Source organism: Lissotriton helveticus, chromosome 1_1, assembly GCF_964261635.1.
Source record: "Lissotriton helveticus chromosome 1_1, aLisHel1.1, whole genome shotgun sequence".
NCBI lineage: Eukaryota > Metazoa > Chordata > Amphibia > Caudata > Salamandridae > Lissotriton > Lissotriton helveticus.
The window spans coordinates 1593055400-1593080696 of NC_136057.1; the positions used below are offsets into that span (position 1 = coordinate 1593055400).

Here is a 25297-nt window from a genome sequence, read left to right on the forward strand (position 1 = left end):
AATAATTAACAGTATTACTTATTACTAAAAATATAATCTTCTAACCACAACTGAGCCATTCTTTTCCTTACAGAATGATGAGAATTCAATTCATCATCAAAACCAGAATTAGAACTGGAAGGCTCTTGAGGCTCAACAACATTTTTATTAGTAGAAGGAGTAATAATATCTGACTCCACAGTACACCCATGTGAATTCGATGGAGCACAAGAGTTGTTCACGCCATCTGTAATACCATTACTAAGGTCATCTGACATCCAATCATAACCAATAAATTGATCAGTAACGGGAGCTTTGCTTTTAGCAACTCTATTTAAATTCCATACTTTACCACTCTTCACCCTCACAGCATTGAGTAGAATCTTAACCACTTCTTCAGGGACAAAGAACTGGCTTCCCCCCTTAGGAACTCAACCAGGTTTCTTGATTTGCACCCAGTCACCGATGTTAATATCTGGAATTCTAACACCATGTTTAGCATCATAGTACTCCTTGCTCTTATTGTGCATTCATTCCACGCGATCTCGTACTTCCCTATTGGACCAAAACTCAGTACAAGAAGGAAACAGCAACCAACTTGGGGTAAACTTGGATCAAGTTTCCTACCTCTCATTAAAACAAAAAGAGGAAAACCAGTGGCATTGTTACACATGACTCGATAAGCCCAAATCATTTTGCCAACCTGTGTGAACCAATCTTGGTTGCTCTTAATAGCTAATTGAATGGTTGCCTTAGGGACTCTATTAAATCCCTCCACCATTCCGTTGCAGCTAGGATTATTGAGAGAAGTAGTTTTATGGATAATGCCTAGATTTTTAAAATAAGCTTTGGCCTTAAGAGACACAAATTGTACGCCATTGTCACTTAAAATTGTTGATGGAATACCTTCAGAGACAAAAACCTCATCTAAAAATTCCAAGCCAGGATCAGTATCAGCATTATTAACAACTTTGACCACAGGCCATCTAGAGAATAAATAAATAAGCACTAAAAGATAATCATGAGACTCACCAATAGGACCCATAATTTCCACTGCAATAGTCTCATATGGGTTCTTAGGTAACAACCCGTCACTCATAGGTTAAACTTGCATATTTGCACAAAGGTTATGATATTATTTTAGAGGGGGTTTTAACACCAAAATGTAATGACTCATAGGGAGCCAGGGCACCCTCCGAGTGTCACCAATAAGCCAGGGCAGGGATTTTCCCTTAGGCATCATTGGGCGGAGGCTCTATCGCAGTTGACTAAATCTTTTGACCTGGTCAATGCAAACGAAGTTTGTGACCCCAATTATGGAGGCAACCCTACATTTGAGAGAGGAGAGTATTCCTCTGTCAATGATTACATTTTTGTCGCCCACGAATTGCTGGATAGGGTAGCTTAGTGTCAATTGTCCTCAGTGCTCATAGCGATCATAATCCCCTTGGTATAGATCTCCGTCTACCTAGCAAGGTGCGGGGAGGGGGGCAAAGAGTGCAGCATTGGAGTTTCCTAAAGTTAAGACCCACGAGCTGTGTTTGTCTTGGAAAAACGCAGACATGTACACTGGTTAGGGTGTGTTCGTATCATCTGCCCTTGGTGTCTCAATGCCTTGCCACATTGACTGAATATAGGGTGCGACCTAGCTCATTCTTCCAGCTGAATCAGGAGATAAACAGAATATTTTTTTTACTCTGCAGACCCAGATGCCTAGAGGCCAAGTGGTTTGACCAGCTTTGTAGGAAAGATTCTTTGCTTCATGATGCCTTATAGGAGATCTCCAGATCCATACAAAATACTTAGATGCAAGACAGAGTATAAGAAAGCTTTGCAGAATAGAAACAAGGAGCTGCAAAATGAAGCTTGGGGCAATTTGGTTAGGGCTTGTAGGCTGAAGTATATTAGGGCTTTTTAGGCGGAGGCTAACAAGATTAGATCTGTGTGTCCGAAGTCCAATTCTGTTGTTTCCACCATCAGCACGGAAGTCTGGGTAGTTCACTTTACGGAGGTGTATAGTTTGAGTGCTAACCACCAATATGAAGAGAAGGAGATGGTATTGCCACTAGCCTTGGAATTCGCATGCAGTGAAATTCTGTAGACAATTAATAAAAGTCCACCTAGTGAAACCGCAGGCTTGGATGGAGTTCCCATGGATCTTTATAAATCAGCCCCAGATATATGGGCCCAATCTGCAGTCCCTAGGATGCTATTGACCAATTTCCTCCTGGACTCAGCCGTTAAGCTGGAGGGGTGAGCTGTACTTGAGCGCCTCCTCACCTGGACTAAGGAATGGGACATGCTTTCAGAGGTGCAGTATGGATTCCATGAACATTTTGGCACGATTGAGTAATGCCTAAATCTCCATCTGCTAGTCAGTAAATATACTGTCGCTAAGCAGGACACCATCTGCCTGGGCTTCATCGACCTCGCTTGCGCCTTCGACAGCGAGATCAGGTCGAACTTATGGGAGATCCTGACCGGCCTTGAGGTTGAGGGCGACCTGGTGCAGTTCTTGAGAGCCCTTCATTAAGATTTATCAACCTCTGTGAGGTTTGGTACGTCTGGAGACTGGATGGGCAGCTTTAGGCTTGGAAGGGGGGTGCGTAGGGCTGCATTCTGGCCCCTATTTTGTTTGCTTTGTTCTTTAATGACCTTGGTACAGCCCTTTTAGAAAAAGTTTTGGATGTCCTGATTTTTGGCAGGGAAAAGGTCCCTATCTTGCTATATGCAGATGAGGTGGTTCTATCACATAGAACACCAAACGGTCTTAATGTGTTATTCCAAGAATTTGTATCTTTTATGGGGACTCTGGGGCTCGCCACAAATCAATCGAAGACCTTAATTATGGTATGTAAGCCCAGAAACTATAAGATGTGTAGAAATAGCCTGCATGGTCAGCCAGTTGCTCAGACTTGGGCGTAGTCATGGACGCCAGAGGTAAGTGGTGCCCCTGCTTAGCCAAACTTATAAAGAAATGTTTACATTTAGTGGGCTTCATTTTTAATCTGGCTAAGAGCATTGAGAAGAAACAGGTTGCTCCTCTCTTGGAAGTCTATATGAGGAAGAACCTTCTGGCACTGGGAATTGGGATTATTCCAATACAAGTACACTCCAGGTCGAACATGATTGGGTGCTTAGGCAATTCCTGGGCTTCCCACCATCATGCTCCGCTTATATTTTACACCAGGAGCTTGGGATGGAGCTCGCCAAGGATACTCTCAAACTGGCCCCCTTGGTTTTGTGGTGCTCCATCTGGGCAAACCCACATGCCTTGCGACATACAGAGATTATTAAGGACTGTTTCATGTGTGTGAAAGGCATGAAAATGCCTTGGTTTGACTACATTAACAACACAAAATTAGGCAGGCTTTCCCTTTTTACTAACCCTTCGTCAATGCGTAAAAAGGATATATGCTGGGTTCAATTTGCATTTAAGGAAATGAAGGCCCTCAGGGAGGACATTGAATTAAAACAAGCATTTACAATGCAACGGTTTTGCCTTTTGAAAAGTTAGAGCTATTGGCATTGTAAATGACAATTTTTTTATTTACCAAATCCTTATGTAATTGCAGTTGTAAATTACATGTATACCATGTACTTACAGTAATATAGGGGGCCTACAGAGGGCAGATTTGGACAGGCGAAACCTAAAAAATAATGTTAGAGGTTCCCCTCTGGCTGTTCCACGACACACCATTGCGGGGAGGCACAGCAGACGTGTCATGATTGCTTTCAAAAGCACGCGCGACAAGACAAGGGCGCGTGTGTGGCCCTGTGCACGGCTATAAAAAGGATATATTTACAGTGCGTGCGACGTGATCCCCAGCAGGGAGGCCAGCGCCTAGAGGCCGAACGACAAGCACACTTTGTCATCTGCGAAGCACTTGGTCAGATAGTCCCAGTTCCAAAGCGCCAAGGTTACAAGCTGCTGTCCTCGGGCCGCCTCCGTTCCATTTTCGGGGGAACCCGTCGGAGGGAGACCCATTGCTGAACGGACAGCGGGGCGGGGGGGGGCGGGAAAGGGCACACACGGACAGCGGTGATGGGGGGGCGGGAAAGGGTAATCCAAAGGTAGACGGAAATAAAGTGAGGAAAGGGCCTGGTGGGCTGCGAGAGGGGCACACCTGTGTGTTTGAAAGATTACTTTACAGGGCCGGGGGCAGCTGGCCTGTATGAGGGGAGTTCAATGAATAAATGCCGGCATCTCTCGGCGGCAAGGGCGCCCGCAGTGTTTCCCTCTCACTTCAGTCAGGAGGGAAGCACAGGTACCCCGGCAGATGACAACAGCCCTTTGAACAGTGCTTCGGTCTCTGGGAACCTTCATTGACATGCACGTCATGTACACTTTGAACAGCTTGCCTTTCATTGCCCCGCAGCTGCGTCTTAACCATAATTCGATTTTAAACCTGAGATGCTTTGTCGATATCGGCGCCTCATTACCAGTCCTCCACCTTCCTGCCTGCAGCCCTGCTCACACGCCCAAGTGTTCACACGCCGGAGATCCGTAAGTCACATCTGCAGGCCCATTCACAAGAGCCCACTTAACACAATATACGTATATTCTGATTTGGGTGACAGGATTACTTTCCATCTTTTCCAGCTTTAGCTGTTTGTCAAGAGATACTGTTATCGACCAAAAAACAAAACAAGCACTGTTTAACAAGAAGCACGGACAGCGGGAGGGGGCGGGTTAATGGGCACACGGACAGCGGGAGGGGGGGCGGGAACGGACAGCGGGAGGGGGGGGCGGGAACGGGATAAAAAAATATGAAAAAATGCCGCTTACCTGCAAGGAAAGTGAAATCGCGCAGCCCACCGCATCCTGGCAACTTCAATCTCGCAGCCCACTCCTACAACAGACACTTCGAAACTGACCAAAACACGAAGAGACAAAAAAAAAAAATAGCACACGCCCACCGCCGCAATGACGATCGGAAAGGGGTGGAGAGGGAAAAAATCGCGGGAACGCCCCCGAATCTGGTCCGGCCTTGACGGACAGATCCGGCTCCCAATGGCTAGCCTCCATTTATGGAGCTATCCAATGGGAGCCGGGGGCGGGTCATCGATCCCACATAAGACTCATAAGGTTTTTTAGCGCATGCGCACTACGTGCGCACTTGCAGGCAAAACCTAACAAGCATTTACAATGCAATGGTTTTGCCTTTGTTAAAGTTTGAGCTATTGGCATTGCTCTTGACATTATTTTTATTTATGGTTTTTTTTAACATAAATAAATGGCATTGTCATTTACAATGCCACTAGCTTTATCTCTCGCAAATGACACACACAAACACCCACAGAGAGCCCCCCCAACACACACTCAGAGGCCCCCCCACACACACACCCACACAGAGCCCCCCACACACACACCCACACAGAGACCCCCACACACACCCACACAGAGACCCCCACACACTGCGAGCCCCCCCCACACACTGCGAGCCCCACACACTGCGAGCCCCACACACTGCAAGCCCCCCCACACACTGCGAGCCCTCCCCACACACTGCGAGCCCCCCCCGCACACTGAGAGCCCCCCCACCCACACTGAGAGCCCCCCACACACACTGAGAGCCCCCCCACACACTGCAAGCCCCCACACACACTGCAAGCCCCCACACACACTGCAAGCCCTACACACACTGCAAGCCCCACACACTGTCTGGCAATGTACATCAGGTCCTCAGAGTTCCATACAGCTTTGGAGAGAGTTATTCTGCAACTGTTCATTATAAAGAATATATTCTTTCCCAACTATACATTAAAATGATATTGCAAGACACCTGCAGTTCCAAGACCTTTTTAAGTAACCCGCTTTCGGACTCTTTCCCCTAGAAGGTCACAATGCTCCTTGGTGACTTGAATTGCCCATATTACAAATGTTATGGTGACTTGAATTGCCCATATTACAAATGTTATGGGGAGCAGTCACAACTGCTGCGTGGAGTGCCCCTCCCGCCCGCCGTAATCCGCTAAGTACTGCTATCACGGGGGTCTTGGTTCCCCCACTGTTCGCTACCAGCGGGGCCCCAGGCCGCCTCCTGGTAGCGAGGTGTAAAGACCGCGTTGTAATGGTTGAATCCCAACTAGCATTAGTCCTAGTAAAGTGACATATCACACAGGCCTGGCAAAGTGTATCCGCCCTTAGAAATTGAAACATGTAAGGTAAGTTTAGATATGTGCAGGGTTCTTCATCTTCCAATGAATAAGGGCAGGGGCAGCTCATAAAAATATGAACATTGGTTACATTTTTGTGACGCAGAAATTGACTGAACAGGAGAGACAAATGAACAATTCCTAGTAAGGAGGAAAACAAATGCACCAAGTCTAATGAGACTGTATTATGTATAAACAAATACTGGATAACTGATCACTGTATCAACCCTGTGGTCTTTTGTGGAGGGAGAGGGGTCTAGGAATTTATGTGATTGAATATGGAACTTGAAATATAATGTTTCTGCAAACGTCAGTAAAAAGATCTCTAAGAACAATGTTAAAAACACAAGAGGACATCACATTACTATCTCTCCCTCACACTTCAGCTTCACTCCATGCATAAGTGGAGCCACAATTTTGCTGCCATATGATTGCAGCACGCCTCTATCACCATACACACAACACAGAATGCATCCCATGTAAGCTACACAGTAAAACCTACACTCTACTAACAATGCACAACAAATGGAGGAGCCTCTCACTTGCAAGCACTTCAGGGCCTCCTCAGGGATAGGATGCCAAATACAAATTCTAAACACAAACACAATGAGTGAGAGGATGGGAAAAGCCGATGAGATATGAAAGGGTTTGTGGAGTTACAATTAAGCCAGAAAACAAGCAGACCAGAAATGCAACGCTGTTATTATATGTCCTCAAGTTTCAGCTTCATTTCTGTCTGTACACAGTACCAAACACAGTAATAAATATCTATTAGTACATAGGTCACATTGCAAAATATATACACATTCACAAACGTGATAGGGCGTAATACCGACCAGGCACACAATCGTGAGTGGCTAAAACGTTTCGCAGTTAATAAACATTAGGTGCTTAATGTTAAAACAGCACACCTTTTGGCCTTGTTGCTGAGCGTATGAAATAATCCGGACTGTAAAAGGGTTCTGACTATTTGCTCGTTATCTCTTTGGCTTCTCTGCTGAGCGCACTAAGTGATGTGAAATACTTGGTTTGCTTACGCAGAGACTGGACTGCTTATAGCACTATAAAGCGGGGGGCGGGGTGCCAGGCTCCCTCCTCCACTGACATGGAGTTACGGTCATACCAGCGCACACCTATTGCACCTCACATGCGGTCCCTGCCAGTACCCCCAGTTACAGTGTAGTAGGTAGGTTCATTTTATCTAACACACCGTGCCGGAAAGGCTCAGTCAGTACAGTGCCGGCTGCCTGATTCTGGTCTGTGCTTTGCATCTGGAGATGAGACACGTGAGGCCAGGGGCTAATTCCTTTATTAAATATCTGCATGCCCCCTCCCAACGGACCTGGGTTCGAGTCTCTGTAACGACACCAAACATCCTGTGATTCTGGGCAAATCACTTAATCTCCCCGTGCCTAACAAAAATGAATGTGTGTCCTCATGTAACGTAACTGGTGCTATGTAAAGCGCTCTGATACCCGATTCGGTTCGGGTCTAGTTCGCGCTATATAAAACTCTGCAAAAAAAAAAAAAAAAATGAAGGTGTCCCTGCCTTTGACAGGAGTAGGTTTGTGAGTGTAAAATACTTTTTCAGGTTGCCACACAAAAGAACGCCTAGAACCCCACCCCTGATCTTGAATGTGTGAATGCCGCCGTTATGCCTTGGAGGCCGGTGCGTAAGTGCACTTTACGACCATCACATTCCACCAGTTTTGATTCTGTAACCAGGATTAGAAGCCGATGTTCGTAATGTGCTTCTATTATACCATCTCCTGGTTCCCATCAGTATTTACAGCTCTGGTCTTCCATTTACCATGGGCGGCTCTCACACATTCACACACCTGGGGTGCATTAGAGAAGTTGTGTTTCCGTTTCTCTTCATTCTCAGTCTGGGGTGTCTGACGACCTCACCGGAAGACCATGGGCCGCTTCTGACTTATTCGAAGCAATTCACGGAAAGTAACTTTTTGTAATCGTGAGTGTAAATGGAGGACATGTACATACAAAATCTGTCATTTCGATAGTAGTGTGTGTGCTTATTTGAATGAAGCACTACTGCCTACAGATGTCTGAGGAGTTACCTTTTCTTAAAGTAACATTTTCAAATAAATGTTGCTCTACATTCAAGATCGAATCAACAGACACGTAATAATGTTAATTCGCCAGACCTGCAAATGATCCATTTTGCCTAACTTTGTTAAGAATGCAAGGCAAAGTCCGTAGAAAGACACCAGCCACTAAAAAACTGTGCATCCAGTGAAATAAAAGAAGAAATCTAGCCCACCGACTTCCTATCTATTTTAAAAGTGAATTAAATCACTGCTTTTGTTCCAGTGTGAGAACAAGCACTTGGTGCTTTGCATGATTTTTATTTTTGCAGTGTGCGCTTTGCTGTTTTTCTTTCTGAGTGTATATTCTGAGATGCAGCTTTTAATGAGCCCGACCCCCACCTTTCTCTCACCCTATTGCTGCCTCCAGCACCACCAAAGCACCCCACCTTTGAAAAGATCCAGCCCCTTGCAGTCAAACCCCGTAGCAGCAGCCCTTAGTGGGGGCAATCAACATGACAGCGCTACGGTAGGTTAAAAACAGCAATGGATTCTGCCTGATCACAAAGACACACACATCACATGCGCCCCACATCTGGCACTCATCAGAATCGAGGTAGAAGCTGCGTTTATGCATCAGATTCACTTTAGTGTTCATCAAGCCTCGGTGATTCCACAGAAACGAACACAAGAGATCATTTGAAGTCATCCAAACATCATGTTCTAGAGGTTTTTTTTGTTCTCCTTGCCAAATCATTAGGGTATCTGGAATACTTACAGTGTAAATGACTTGCACAAAAAAAAAGAAGTTACCAGGGCTGTGTCCCGGTCACCGGCAGTTGGGAACGAGCAACGCAATCTGAAAGCACATACAATGAAACATAATATACCTTTAGCCCAATGCGCCAGTGATGTGAGCAGGCGGCCTCGAGGACTCAGCGCGCACCATCCGTGCAGTGCGAGCCCTAAGTTGGGAAACACTCCGGTCTCTGGGAAACCCCCTCGGCACGGGGGGGGGGGGCGGGAACACACGGACAGCGGGAGGGGGGCGGGGAAGACAGGACAGCACACGGAGAGCGGGAGGGGGGGCGGGAAGGCAATAAATAAAATAAAATAACACTCACCTGGACTTCTTCCGGCGGCGGTCGGCCGCGGAATGGGAAGAAAACAAACGGCCGACAAAAAAAATAAACCCCGCCCACGGCCGCGATGATGATCGGAAAGGGGTGGAGAGGGAAAAAATCGCGGGAACGCCCCTGAATCTGGTCCGGCCTTGACGGACAGATCCGGCTCCCAATGGCTAGCCTCCATTTATGGAGCTAGCCAATGGGAGCCGGGGGCGGGTCATCGATCCCACATAAGTCTCATAAGGTTTTTAGCGCATGCGCACTACGTGCGCACTTGCAGGCAAAACCTAAAAAGGGTCCAACAATGAGTATTTTGAGATTCAAACTTCTCCCCTCCTGGAGCCATACTTAGAGTGGATTAATGGCTTCTGGGACAGGCTACTACTCACCAGGTTTAGGATAGGTTTTTGCGAGGTGGCGCCCTGGTTTACCCCTTGGTCAATTCGAGCCCACTGAAGTCCTGATACGCCCATGTGATGAGTACTCTCCGCAAAGTTTGCTACATTTTAACAATTTTTGTAAATTTTATAACGATTTACTAAAAGGTTTTTAATGATGCTTTTACATAAGCAAGGATACGCAGCCTCAAGATCAGCCCTTGTGTACGTGCAACAACTTGATTCCCCATCCACTTGTCTCTGCATCTGCTCTTTCCTCAAATGTGCACTAGCAGAAGAGCACAGATGTTTTAATAAATTGACCAAATTCGATATATTTACTCTTTATTTAACTCAAACGGCACTGTTGTTAAATTGTTTTGGACTTCGTATATTTTATGTCATGTAATGTATTAGTGTGTACGATATTCATTGATGTTGTCTTTCAATCTTATGCATGTTATTGTAATTATGTAAACCTGCCTGTTGTTTTATTCTAGCTATTTTAAATGTGTGCTTTTATGGTCACATTTGTGTCCGAAATAAAACTTTTTGACTGACTAGCAGCTATGTGTCAAAGATCGTCAAGAAAATAAAACTAGGACTAAATAATTCAATTTCAAAACTAGGACTAAATAATTCAATTTCAATGGCGTGAGAATCTAGCTCACTATCCACAGCCAACATTGTCAGGTCGACTCTTGACAGCCAGTGAACAGATCGAAGGAGATCGCACGTATGCCAGAGTAAAAGTTCTGTTTTATTTGGGCGCCCCGTCCTAACAGCCCACCATGTACACGTCACTGTTTTCAGTTTAGTTACCTTCTCATCCTCAATTTGGAAAACGTTTCAAAGAGCAAAGACAAATGTTTCCTTGACAAGAGCAGAAAATAATCATACCTTCTTTATTGCGATAAATCCAAGGCAGGGTAGAAAAACGATTCCACAATTACATAAAGGGATGAAACAGGTTCCAATGATACAAATGTTATATTCTAAAAAAAACGCTTTAAATATGTATACACGTATGAAGCGTGTAAGTTTCTCCGGCTACACTATTATAGTTGGAAGATGCACGCAGCAGACGAATTGTCACCCCTCGGAGCCAGACTTAAAACAACCATGAGGCACCCACTGCCCGCACTAAAGTTACCGAATAGGAACTAAAAGCACTATACAAAAAAAGAACAATAATAAATAAATGAGAAAGTTGAACACACTGTATGAATAATCCAAGCAAATCGGTGTTTTGCTTCCGCTTTGGTTGCCGGCGACGTAGAATGAGAAGCGTAGTTCGATGACGTCAGTGCGAGCGCCGCGCGCCGCTGATTGGCTGCGGTGTTGATTTGAACGGGGAAGAAGCGGGCTGGGAGCCGTATGGACTACGGGGACGTTGCAGCCAGTCTCTGAAGCGAAGCAGGTGAGAGGGCAGGAGGGAAACAATAGGACATTATTAGGGCAGGGTCATATCTGCAGCAGTGGGCAATAATCTTATAACAATAACCAGTGGTCAGCAAAGAACGAGTGCAGGAAGAACGAGTAAATATGGGACTGTGATGGAAGATGACCAAGAGGCACTGGTGATAAAAGTACAGGGCAGAGGAGTGTCTGGAAATAGGTTACCAGGCATTACATAAAACAGTTTGAAGAAAAAAAAAGTCCAAATGGAAAGAAGGCAACAAAGGGTAGCAAGATGACTTGGAAATGGCACTGAAATGAGGGGGAGGTGGCACGGATAAGAGAAGCTAGAACACTCAGCAGGGGAAAATGGGATAAGGCGATAAGCGAAATGCCAGTGAGCGTCAAATGACTTTTTGCGGTGTGGGATTGAATTGAAGTAATTAGATTAACAGCTAGGGCAAAGCTGTTACGTGGGCAGCTGGTGGAAATTGTGTTGTCACTTGCCTTTGCCCTGTTATTTATACAGTGCTTGTATCTAAACTAATTTGGTGGGGAGGGGGAAGTTTGTTTAGGCAGCACAATATTTCTTTTTCATTTAGTTGTTTTTGTAAATTGCATCAATCAGCCTCTAGAGCAGGGCTTTAAGTGGGCCTGAGCACCTGCATTTTTTTTTAAAGAGGGTCTTGAAACGGGTCTCTGTTTTGTTCCTTGGCAAAGGCGGTCTGGTCTGTCTTTTCCGGACTGCAGTGACAGCGGGCACATCGGTGTGCGCTGCACACACTGCTCCTCTCATAGCGGAGAAGTTACGGCATGACGACATGCGTGGTGAGCATTGTAGGGAAAGGGAAATCTTTTAAAGAGTCATTTTCTCTCTGGATTTCCCATCTCTTTTTGAAACTCAGGAGCTGCAACATTGTCGTTGTGTCACCTGGGCTTTAAGTGGAAGCTTTTTCAATATTATATACACGCCATAGTTGCTGCTTATTTATCTTATGCAACGAAAAACCGCTGACAAAGCCAATAGTCCTGACTTGTTGTAGGTATGATGCAACTTGTATCATATATCTGGATACAATGACAAAAAACGCAAAATACAAGTCGGGCGGCACATTATGCTAAGCACAGATTTTTAGCTTAAGTGCTTTTAAGCTACTCCTTTAATTACATTGGCCATTTTTCATCCCACTTAAAGCCCTGCTCTAGAACATATAATGGGGTTGATACGGCAAACTGTCATTTGTAGAGGAGATAGATGGCACATAGAGCTCATCACTATGTTCTAAACAACCAAGGGGCATATGTACAAGGACTTAACGCTGCCGTACTGTACATTTTTTGACATTGCAGCTGCTATTTTTTACCACCTTATTTACAATTTGCTGCTAACTGGAGTTAGCAGCACTTTTCCAGCGAAAAGGTGAATTTTAAAGATAGCCACTTCTGTTAGAGAGTTAACGAAAATGAGATGCGAGGTGGGCGTTCCTGTGCAGTAACTGCCACTAACCCCACTTCGCAATATTTACAAGGCATTCCTTGTATGGTGCAAAACCCCCAAAACTGCCTCAAAGTTCAGTCAGGCATTTTTTTAAGACCAGAAAATAGCTGGTTGTAACATTGGTGCAAACACTAGGAGCCTCATTTCAGGTTTTGGTGCTGGACAGCTCAGCTAAGAATATTGCTGCGCTGCCCTGGTCCAAAACAAAAGCTCAGGAATACGCCCCAGAATAAGTGCGCAGTCCTGGGTCTCATTCATGAAGTGTTGCATCGCTGCGCCAAAACAGCGTTGCAACACTTTTAACTGCGCCCTCCTTGTGACAACATGGATGCGCCGTATTTACTGTACGGCCCTCCATTTTGCATGGATTTACAGATGTCCGTATTCCTGACGTATCTGTCGGCGCTAACATACTAAAATAAAAATGCATGTTTTGCATTGAATGTTTGCAGATTATGAAACTACTTGAGCATAGGAAACTTGCTTCAAAACGTAGGTCAATGGTGTCTTAACCAACAGAAAGCCCAGGTCCTCATCAGGACTGATGCTCTAAAAAGCCTGAGGGAAGGATAGGGGATGACCAGATGTCTCAACGCAGCGGAAGATACATCCTGGTATGAAGTGGTCTCTAAGAACTGGGTCAGTGTTCAAGAGCCATATTAGAGGACTGCGATGTTCTCAAGGGAAATGTCAGGCAGGTAACCAGTAAGTTAGCTCATTGACTCGCACACATTTCAATTTCTCATTGTGTATGAGACACAACATTCAGCTGCCGTCGTCCAGTACCCTTGTGTGGAAATGTGCTTCCTTTATTGTTCCTGGTTCATTTAAAAAAGGTAACTTAATCAGGTGCTGCCAAACAAGTGCACATAGTTACTTGATCATCAGGAAGTGCTACATCTTATACATAAAATCAGACATTTTAACTGTTTGCTGCAGAGCATTCCAACTTGTGGTAACACATCATGCTTAGTTGAAAAGATATTTGCGAAGGTCTTGGGGGTTAAAAAAAAATCTTTTCAACAATCCCAAAGATAAGTATCACTATTGCAAGTAAAGGCACCCAGAAATGCAAGACCCATATTAACCATTACTTCGTTTTGATTCAGACCTACAGTTTTTGTACCACAAAATAACTCTTTTGGCAAGATTAAACTACAATGCAACTAAATCGTGGATAATCATTATTTGTGGACCACTAGCCACCTCTAAATTAGTTTCTGAGTTTGATAGGCCTGGTAGTAGCGGTCTGTGTGAACTTTGAATTTGTTAATGCCTCTCAATGCTTGCAGTGTAACCTGCTGTTTCTATTGCTTTTTAGATAATTGAGAATGAAGACACTGAAAGGAGCGGACTTTGAGAAGCGATTAAGTTCTCAGGAAGAGGTTGAGAAACTGTTGTCGGAGTTAAAGGTGAGATCTGGTTGAGCACATTTGTTTTAGTAAAATCCAACTTACGACATTTAGCTCCTCCAATAATGTACGTAAATCTGCTTAATGAAAGCCTGCCTATTCAGTGAAGATGTGTATTTGACATTGAGTCACGACTTTCCATCGATTCTGTCATCCCTCTTTCACTTCAACATCAAAATGCAGAGAACGTTTAACATAAAGTTAGACAGACGACCTTTCTTGTGCCACTTGCTTTTACTTATTCTCTGTTTTAACTTTCAGGCTTGCAAGGTCAGTGAAGGGTTGACTGCAGACCAGATACTGGATTACAGAACAGTGTGTGACCGAATCCTCCGTGCCTGTAACCAGCGGGTAGCAGAATGCAAGTCATGTAATGGGCATTTCCAGAGCCTCCTAGTCCTGGCAGAGCAGGCATGCCAAGGTTACACTGCAGCAGTAGCGCAACGCACACCACTTTACCTGGAAAAGATTCTCTTCCATTTCCTAAAAAATGTTGCTGCTCAGGGTGCCTATGATGGATGTGCCAAGTTTGCTGATATCTTGTACAACTTGCTTGCCAGCAGCAGCAGCCTGTCTGAGGAGCAGGAGAAGGATTACCTAGCCATCGCCAAGAGCTGCTTCAATGTTCTTTGGAAGGCAGCTGAAGGGGTCACAAAGTCTGCTCAATGGACTCTGTTGGAAAGCAGGTCAGCCTTTTGTTGTAGACTGCATGCTGTACGCTATTTGGTGCTTTTGGAGGCAAAGAGCCTTGCTCCCTCACCTAGCGAGCTTTCCTCCACTATTTCGCTGGCTGGCCGTCATGTTGCTGCGGCTGCAAATATGTTTGAAGCTCAGAGAAGTCCTATTACAAAGGACGATGTGCTTTTTCTCAGTGACCATATCTTCAGCTTGCTTATCAAATCCTTACTGGAGTGTAGAGGCACACCAGGTCCCTTGAACTTGCAGCAGGCCTATTGTTTGCTTGAACTCACTCTCGAGCAGTGCCGCAGGCTTTGCAAGAATGGCTGCTTTTCGGAAGCAACAGAATCTATCCGGAAGTTACAAGAGTACCTTGTTCTAGTTGGTCCAGAGGGTGGTCTAGAACTCTGTAGGTTGGGTGTTGAGCTGCATAAATCAGCCACTGTGAGTGATGTCCTTTTGCAAGCCATTGGACCAGTCAGACGTTTTATTGAAGTGGTGGAGGAGCCTTCCCAGGTTCTAACAGACTGCTGCCAGTTTGTTGTCTCTGCAATTGACAAGCATATTAAGAAAACTGAAAGTTCTGGGTTTGTTCAACAAGATGTTCTATCCCTGTCCTCCTTTCTGGAACTGCACTGTCAGCTTCTCGACAAACAGATGACACGTGTGAGTATGTCTATTTACTTATGTTTTTGGACTCTTTTTACAAAGAGCTGTCTCCCTGACAAGCTTTTGCTTTACTTTTTTGAAATGTTGTAGGTCTGGAGATAACTTTAGCTTTTAAGCATTTACCCTGTTTCCGCTTAATCAGATGTATGCTCGGCCTCTTCACAGATTTTGAGTGTACTTTGGTCAGAGGTTGATGAATGAAATCTGCCTTGTGTGACTAGGTTGCTTATTTAGATAAGTGATCTCTAATACTTTGTCAAACTTTATGTAATTTTCAATGTGATCTTCCATGAAATACTAATTAGCATTATGTATTTTCTTATTGGGTGGGAAAGAAATACTAGAAAAACACTTGTATCGGTACTGCAGAAAATTATTAAATACACCCCTTTTTCATACTATTCCAAGTTCTTGCATGTCTGGTCACCTGTGCGGACTCCTACATTAAAGTATATAAAAAAAATGTATGGAATGCTTGACTTAATCTCGTCCACTAGTAATTAGTCGGGACCCCCTCCCAGTCAATCATTTTTTTGTACACCATTCCACCTCAGTTTGGACCCAGCTATATGCAAATCAGTTGTGATCCTGCTCCAATGGAAAAAGTCCAGTCTGAACTGCCAGGCCCTCCTTGAACCAGAACAGAAGCAACCTAGGACCAGGTTACTATTTGACTAAATGCTAGACATATAATCTGTAGCAACTGTGAATTTGTACCAAAACCGGTGGCACCTCTTGGTCCTAATACTTAACTGCCCTGTTTCTAATTTTCTGCATTTCCTCTCCGTCTAATCCAAGAAGTATATGAAAACCCATAAACTTCAAACCTATTGCAACCAGGTCATAGTAGATAGAAGCTAAGGCGTCCAAGGAAGAAAATACTGCAATTTGCTCCGAGTAATCCTGGCTACAGATCTGGTTTTGCTGAAAAGTCCACCTGTTCTAATCCTTTGCCTAGTGACTTTGTCTAATGCTTTTATCTCCCATTATGAAACCCCACTTTTGTACGTTCCATGAGGTATTCAATTCCTCTGACTACAAAAACACAGAAAAAGGGTATCTATCCCCTTCCTCGGCCAGGGGTGAGGAATTTAATTAATCCAAATGTAGTTAGTTTTACATTTCTGATCACACGGAAGGGTCCTACTCTGGGTTAAAATTTTCCTAGGCCCATTCCAATCAAAATGTGGGCAACCCAGTCGAGTCATTTTTTAAACTAATGCGGACTCCACCTTTCCAGTTAGAAGGTCCCTTCATTGTCTGGATTAGGGTAATATCTGCTTTTGCCATGTTGAATGAGTTACATTTCTGCAGTTAAAGGGATGCGTGCACAAGTGGAATCCTTCATCAACATAGTGATTCCCCTGGGGGTTTCAGTTTTTTCACCCACCTTATGGTCATGGGTATAAAAATATACCACGTAAACAAAGCTCCATATCCTGCCGGTCCGCAACCTACAGAAAGACCGTTAACAATCATTCTATCATTTTAAAGCATCATAACACACTTCATGGTGAAAATGTATTTGCTCCTCCTGATGAGGATTAGTTTAAGATTCTCGTCCGATCTGAGGAATGAACGATTACTGGATAGTCACACTCTTCCTATAGTATTCCAATCTTGCGACAACCTGAACTGGATTGCTGTTTTTATATGTTTAGGTTTTTCGAAATACAATACAACATGCATCACAAATTCAGAACATAAATTTGCACCTACCCACGTCCCCCCACTTTTCCATTCAGAAATGTGGTGCAAATCATAGCTCGTTAACCGTATACATACATTCCTGCTACAGTACACGGAATAATTCTGTACTCCTGGGCCATTAATCTTCATCTAAGTGCGCTAACAGATATGTTGTCAAGGGTGCCTAGATATCTTTGGGTCTCGACGCTCTAGGTAGCTCTTCCCCATACTGTTCCAACTGGGATTTACAGTAGGTCATATCTGTCAACCAGTTCTTCTTGGTAAGCTTAACCCTACTGCCCCAATGGTGGGCCACTCTACATTTTGCTAACAGGGCCACAGATCCAAACTTCTGGTTAGCTGGTTTGTATCCCTTAACTAATCTCAACAAATGACTGGATCACATAGTATTTGTTCCAGCATCATAGCAGCGAGAGCATCCATAACTTGAGTTCAATAATAGTTTATGGCCACGCACTGCCAGGCTAGGTGTCCAAAGTTTGCCTCTTCAGCCCCATATCGTATACATGTAGCATCATCTCGCAACCCTCACCTATGGAGTTTCACAGGGGTGTCATATATTTGGTGTAAAAAAAAAAAGTAAAGTCTATTTTTCGGAAGTTGCAGTTGGAGGTAAGAGTATGTAGTTGAGTGAAGCAGAAATATAAATCCGATTCTTCTATTGATCGCCCTAGCGTCTCTTTCCAGGCTTCTAATGCCATGTCTGTAGTCTGGGGCCTGTCTGCCTGTGTCACTATATACAAATTAGTGATTAAGTGTCTGCATGTGGCGCTAGTGAGCAGCACCTGTAGGGCAGTGAGAGTAGGAGCTGTAGGGTACTGGGGGTACTGCTGGCACATGGCACTACCAAGCCTGTAGTAAGTGAACAAGAAGAGTGGAGTGCACTCAGAGTACCGGTTAGGTCTCCAAGATCTATAACTGGAGCCGGTCGGGTATGCATCCCTCATAGTCTTTAGCGCAGCCCGATAGAGTAATTTGAAGCACCATTCCCTCCTGCATAGCAGAAATCGCATGTTTGTACCGCAAAGGTAGTGCCGGAGCATATAGTTGAAGCCTCCCTGCCCTATTACCAAGCGTCCCCAGGCATTTGTAGTAAATAGTATTGTATTGATGTGCGTGGAATCACTTCCCATTTATGTAGCACTAAAGCCTGGAGCAGAATTGGATGAGCGTTGTCATGTTCCACCCCTAGATGTGGTATATACTTGTGTTGTATACCAATAGTGAGCAAAGTGAGCCTGCATGTGCAGGTAATGTGTAAATTGTGTGCGTTAAACCCTCTTCTCTCCTGGTAATGTAAGTATATCTTAGCTGATTTTGGGCTGTTTTACCGCCCATATCAGTGCCTGCAATAAGGACCGAAGTCTCTGGAAAAAAAAATGCATGGGCAATACAATCAGTATATTTACAAATAGATAAAGAAATTTGGGTAATACTACCATTTTTAGTATTCTATTGTCTCTGCCATGGAGAGAGGTCATTGAGACCAATGGGCCACCTGATCTTCCAGCTTGGACACGGCTGTACCATAGTTGTAGCAGATTACCTAGTCTGGATCTCTATGAATACAAATCCCTAGGTACTTGATTGGCTCAGTATCACACATCAGCAGGAAATCAAGCAGACGTTTCAGGGTGTCCTGGCGTGAATAGGAATATTACAGACTTTGATCAATTAATGCACCGTCCCAAGTAATGTTCAAATCGAATGTACCCACCGATCACTGTGGATAGGTGTGCTGAATGGTCTCGTATGTAGAGCGCCATGTCTGCATAGAGTGAAATGCCCAAGGGTCTCGGACTCTATTGCAGGGGCACTGCTGCGTAGCTTTGGCGAATGACGCATGCTAATGGCCCAGCGTGAAGGCAAAGAGTAGGTACGACAGGGGGCATCCCTGTCGTGTTCCTCGGCCTATAGGGAAGGTGTCAGATGTGCACCTGTTCACCCGAACCCGCGCAACTGGATCCATGTACAGAAGATGAATTAAGTGGAGGAACCCCTCTGGCATGCCCAAATGGGCCATTATAGCAAGCATATATTCCCATGCAATATAATCAAATTTCTTAGCGGCATCGGGCAACACTACTTCTTCCTGTAGGGAACGGTCTAACTGGTAAAGTAAGGCAAATATTGTATGCGTGCATGGTGGAACGGAATTTAATGAAACCGGATTGTTCCGGCAGGGCCAACGAGAGGATCAAAGGCTGCAAGCAGGTCAGGATTTTTACTAGGATTTTCACGTCTATAATAGTTTAGGATAGTGCTCTTTAGGACTCGCATGCCTCTGGTGATTTATCTGGTTTCAGTAGTGTCACTATCAAGGCTTCACGAATGGAGGGGGCAATATCTGTTTTTGACACCCTTTCTCATACATGGCGTGCAGGTCTAGCGCTAGGAGCACCACATACTCTTTTTTTTATAAAATTCCCTGGTCAGTCTGTCAATCAAGGGTCTTGCCGGTTGGGAGGGACCTTATCGCCTCCTTAATGTCTTCCACAGTAGTAGTATGCAAGAGATATTCACGCTGTCCCCAACAGCCATACCAATGAGACATCGTCAAGGTAACCAGCTAAATTGGCCTTTGTTTCAGTCCTGTATAATTCAGCATAGAACTTCTGAAATGCCTTAAGAATAGACTGTGTATCGTAACAATTTTGTGTGTCTGGACTTATTATTTTGACTGTGTTCCTGTTCCCTCAGCTTGGCAGCTAGGTTGTTTCCAGGGTGACCTCCCTCATCATATGCCACATTACATGTTGTTTTGAGAGAAACTGTGATTCCTGCTCAGCTAAGTCATGGAACTCGGTGAGGTGCTCGCAGATTTCTGCCAGAGTTGCCTGGTTTGACCTGTACCAATTATTGCAGACCGCACCCCCCTCCCAGAAAACCGCTTTGAGGGGCGCCATTGCACGGAATCTCCATGTGAAAGGAGCAGGAGTGACATTGGCAACATTAAGCACAGCAGCACAGGGGAGTGATCTAATAGTTTTAAGCATGTTATTTAATTCTGCTACCCACGGGCAAGTCTCCCTTGATATCAGCAAGTAGTCCAATCTGGACCACGCCCTGTCACAGAAGATACAAATGTGCCATCTTTTAGTAGCGGATGTAGCAGACGGCAGGCATCCACGAACCCATGTTCCTCCAGGCGCTTTCAGATGACAATGGCCGATTGTTTGCTGTGCCAATCAGTGAGAGCTGACCTATCCAACATGGCATCCAAATAGGTATTCATATCCCCTTCTTACAATATATTGGCTGCTGACTGTGTGCAGGCGTCTCCATACTGATGTGAAAAAAATCTGGATTATCGACATTGAAAATATAGGTGTTAACCAGAGTGAAGGGCATGCCAAACAAGCAGCCTTGCACGATTGCCAAATGGACATGGTAGTCTTCCAATGAGTGTGTAACCGTAAAGGGGACCCCAAGCTCAATTACTATCAAAACACTGCATCCTTATGAGGAATAACACTACGCTAGTCTATACACAGCCCGCTTGTGCCCAATGTTTTGTCCGTTATGGGTGTCAAGTGTGACTTCTGGAGGAGTGCGATGTGTATGTTATGCCTATCTAAATAATTAAAGATCAACCTGGTTTTAAGGTGTTATTAAGCCCAAGTATGTTCCAAGATATAAGGTTTACCAGATACCCAACATACTGAATTGTGTTCATGGTTAACTGTGTGGGTGACAATAAGGCAGTGCATTAACAAACCAAACATTGGACCAACTGCCCCTCACTGCAGCAATGCAACATTGCTAAATACATTCCCCCTCTGAACAGAAAACAATTGTCATAACATTGTGTCCCCTTGGTAGCTGATATTTTGTTTCTCATGCACCAGCAGTACGGTTACTGTCCTGATAATTCAGCAGCTTCCCTATGATTGTCCTTGCGGTGCACCGAAGGGGGGGTGCCTTGCCATGAATCGGCGATTTGCTCGCTCCAACACCAATAGCTGTGGGAGAACCTGCGCCGCTCACTGTGCTCTGCATCCTCTCCACATACGCCTCCATCCCGTATTCGTTGATTCAGGCACTACCGCTATGCGCAGATTATTGAGGGGGTAACACGCTTCAAGATCTTAATTTTTTACTTGTATGACGGTTAGAACCTTTTCCATATTGAGGCTTTTAATGCTGATTGCGCGGAGGTCAACTTCAGTTGTTGTTCTCCTTTGATCCACTACTGTGATTCGCATAAATTACTAGCCCAGTTTAGCTGACATATGGTTTGTGCGGAGATTCAGGGTATCTATTTTCCCATCTATCGATTGTAGACTAGTTTGCATCGCTAGTAGTGTAGCTTCCAGGGTTGGCACTCCAGAAGTAACCAATGCCTGTGTATGTATGTATATATCTATCCATCTATGTGTATGTGTGTATATGTATATAATGGGTGTGTGTATATATTCACTCACTCTCTTTTCTCAAGGGCCTCTATATTTCCCAAATTGAGTCTGTTCTTGTAATCTAGCATAGTAGGCAGGCGATTGGCTTATGATAATATTTATTCATTTATTTATTCTTTTGAGTGTTGTAAGTTTACTGGAAACCTGGCACCTTTCCGAAATGTTTGAGTGTAGTTTGTAGTCACACCCCCTATGTACAATTGTCTTTTCCTGGTTAATGTGTATCCCGTCCTGGTAAGACACACATTCCTAAATCCCATAAATAAAATGAATTATTCTACCATGTAATAGGTACATTTGTTAATAGCCCAGTTCTAACTGGGATCTTAAATTGCGTTCTGTTTGGCAATGAAGATACAGATTCTAATTTCTGTACTAGTAATACCTTGGGGGGGAAATCTCATCCCCCGTGTTTTATAGATCCGGAAACAATCATAGGGGTAAATAGCTGTTATGAGCTCATGTTTTTGCTCCTTTGTTTCCTTGAATTGCAGATTTCAACTTGATCAGCTTGTTAACATTGCACAACCACCTTACACACCAGAATGGACCTTCTGCTTAGTTCCTGACACCTGGTGGGGGCGACGCACAACACCGTATACCTTTCAATGGGTGGCTTGCATCACTACTTCCTCCTGTTGTCCCTATGATGAATCAAGAGGTGCATCTCCTCCTGTTGACTTAATTGAGTGGTGCTGGAAGATGCTGTGTTCCGTGGCACCATGATGGAAGAATAACTTGTTACTTTGAGCTCAATGCGGACTCTGCTTTATTGCCACTGATTCACCAGAAAGCCTGCAAGCCGTATGATGGGGAATCTGCATCAAGACCCCTCAAGCAGGGTGCGCCCGGCACTGCGCGGACTTAGCTGGGACAGGGCAAAACGTGCGCTCCACAGTTTGGAGGACAACGCCTGTCTAGACCTGGTCCACCTCAGACCTAAACATGCAGACATGGGGTTCAGGCTAGCCGTGCATGAATTTTGGAAATACCCGTCGTGAGCATAAACAAACATGGCCAAGCAGGGACACCGGCTCACTACATTGCTGCGTGCCAAGGGCAACTGCCACAGAACAGCCATTCATTAACCAGGCAGACAGCATGTCGACCCGTGTCCACCCAAACCACAGTGGTTTTGTCCCCAGGAGAAGTAACTCCATGAATATACGAACATTATTCAACATAACAGATGCGCTATCAGCTGGACTCTGCCAAGGGGCGACAGTGTCCGTCGACATGGAAAAAGCCATTGACAGAAAATCGTGGCCTAATTTGCATTTTTCCTTGTATGGGGTTTTGAGACTACCTAATAGCCGGGATTCAGGTGTTCTGCTTGGACCCCATAGTGAGGGCTGTGAGTACTTGGACCGGTGCCCAACACACAGAGGTACCCGGTAGGGCTGCCTGCTGTTGCCACTGCTGTTTGCGCTTGCCCTAGAACTGCTGGCATGCAAAATGCAAGCACTAAATGCGGGATATGGAATGACGGTAGCTGGGCAAAATTGTATCCTATACCTATATGCAGATGATAACCTTGATATGCTTGAATGATTGTCACTGGGCACCTCCCATCTTACGGATGCTGGAGTTGTGTAGAAAATTACTTGGTTAGCTCATGAACGCAACAAAGTCATGTCTCTTCCTGCGGACCCACCTCTGCGTGGTTCTCCTGGCAGATGCAGAGTCTTTAGTCATGCCAGTCGCCACTCTGTTTTCGTTACCTGGGAGTTGAGGTGTACAGAGATCTGGTGGATGTTCAAAAGTGAGACACAGGCAAAGTAGTCGCATCACTCTGCGCATCCTCGTTCTGGTGGTCACTGCTGCGACCACCCATGGGACGTTTGGCACTGGTAAAGATAGTAGCCCTGCTGTGACTTTTGTCTGCGCTTGCCAATGTGCCTCTTCTGCCGGCCTGCTATTTTGGCTGCGAGATGATGGTGCATAGCACTTAACAAACTGTGCCTGCTCCTGGCGGCAGAGGGTCTGGGGTCCCCGGACTACTAGCTGTACTATCTTGCGTGTCAACTGCAGTGGTTGATTCCATGGGTGTCCCAGGAGGTGCCGTTGGAGACCTGCTAGCTCTCCTCCTGAAAGACTAGCGTGGACGTCCTCAAAGACTTGTTTGGGGTGGCCACACGTGCTGAATGAACCCCACTTTTGTTACTAATGGTCAGATATTGTTGGTTGCTCTGCTGTCGTAGGGGGTGGGGGGGGCGACACTCACCGGCCCGGCCACTGTGGTGCATGCCAGCCTTTGATAGGGTCGGTGATAAAAGCTCAGAAGCAGGTAAAGTTGTAGATAGAGCTTTATTGATGCAACCATCAACCAGGAAAGACAGCAACTGACTCTTCAGGAGAAAATATAACATTCTGACAATGATGTCAGGAAGGCAGAGCTAGTAAAGTTCCATTAAAGGGACAGTAACTAAAGAACAGTAACCATAACACATCCCCTTTCCAATAAACGAAACAGGAATGAAATTGTATAAAGCTTAGGTCATTACATAATCATTAAATTTCCGAGGAAGGTGAGAAGTCCTCCCAGAAACAGTTCTTTGATAACGAGGAGAAGAAGTAACACTAGGATTGCAAGAAGAATTGGAACTGCTGTTGGGATAGAACTTAACAGCATCACATTTGGCCAATTTAGACATGTTCCAAGTACAATTATTGTCTAAAGTGACAACATTCTTCCTGATGGAAACAATGGTGAAAGGACCAGTGAAGTTTGAAACACCCTTATGACCACACTTGGATTTCTTCACCAGAACACGATCACCTACATTCCACTTCCTGAGTTTGACATGCATTTTAGTATCATAACGATGTTTATATTTCTGCTGGTAATTTGTCAACGCTTCCCTCCTTCTCACGTCTCTTTCCACACTGTCACCACGACCCTTCTCGGGAAGCCAGGTAGGATTGAGTTTGGAACAAGCCAATCTACCGCTCAAGGCTTCAAAAGGGGATCTCTGCATGACAGCATTGGGAGTCGTGCGATGTGCCCACCACGTCTCCCTGAAGACACTGCTAAAAGAAGCTTTGGATTCCAAAGCCCTCTGTGCACAACTCTTCACAACTCTATTCATCCTCTCCGTGAGACCATTAGCTTGTGGAGAGTAAAGAGCTGTCTTCTGATGGATGATGCCAAGGTCTTTCAAGAAATCATCCATCTCCCTGGAGGTGAACTGCACCCCATTGTCAGTGAGCAGGACTTTAGGAACACCCTCTGACCCAAATACCTCCTTCAAAAACTCAATCACTGTTCTAGAATTGACAACACTCATACACTTGGAAACAACCCATTTGGAAGTAAAATCAACTAACAATACAACAAATCTTTCATGCGCAGGCATAAGTTCAAACGGACCCGCAATGTCTAGGCCTAATTTAGTCCACACAGCAACAGGAACTTCAATTGGTGACAAAGGAGAATGACTAGTGGTGTGTGATTTGTCATTGACAGCACATAAATGACAATCCTTGACAACAGCTTCCACCATGCCATCCATACCGGGCCACCAGTACCTTTCCCTGGTACGAGCTTTCGTGAGATTCCTACCCAAATGCCCTTCATGAGCTATGTTAACGATTCTCTCTCTCAAATCACCTGGAGGTACCACTCTGTCACCCCTCATCAAGTTGTCCTGAATGAAAGTTAAATCATCCCTCACTGACCAAAAAGGCTTCAAAACACTCAAGAGCATCATAATTAGGCCAACCATCTCTAATCACACCCTTAAGTAGTTGAAAACTAGCGTCATCAGCCACGCTCCGTGACCATTCCTCTTTGGAAATATTAGACTCCAAAACCCAGTTCACACAAACAC

General features: G+C 44.9%; 1 protein-coding gene across 1 annotated transcript in view; it reads left to right on the forward strand.

Annotated features, from left to right (window-relative positions):
- The first annotated feature begins 10992 nt into the window (after nucleotides 1–10992).
- The window catches only part of ESPL1 (extra spindle pole bodies like 1, separase), a 588475-nt gene continuing 574170 nt past the window's right edge, over nucleotides 10993–25297 (forward strand). Inside the window, exons 1-3 of the mRNA XM_078687592.1 lie at nucleotides 10993–11107; nucleotides 13905–13995; nucleotides 14257–15339. Of these exons, the coding sequence (XP_078543718.1) occupies nucleotides 13915–13995; nucleotides 14257–15339 (1164 nt within the window). The 5' untranslated portion in view covers nucleotides 10993–11107; nucleotides 13905–13914. The remainder of the gene's footprint in view (nucleotides 11108–13904; nucleotides 13996–14256; nucleotides 15340–25297) is intronic.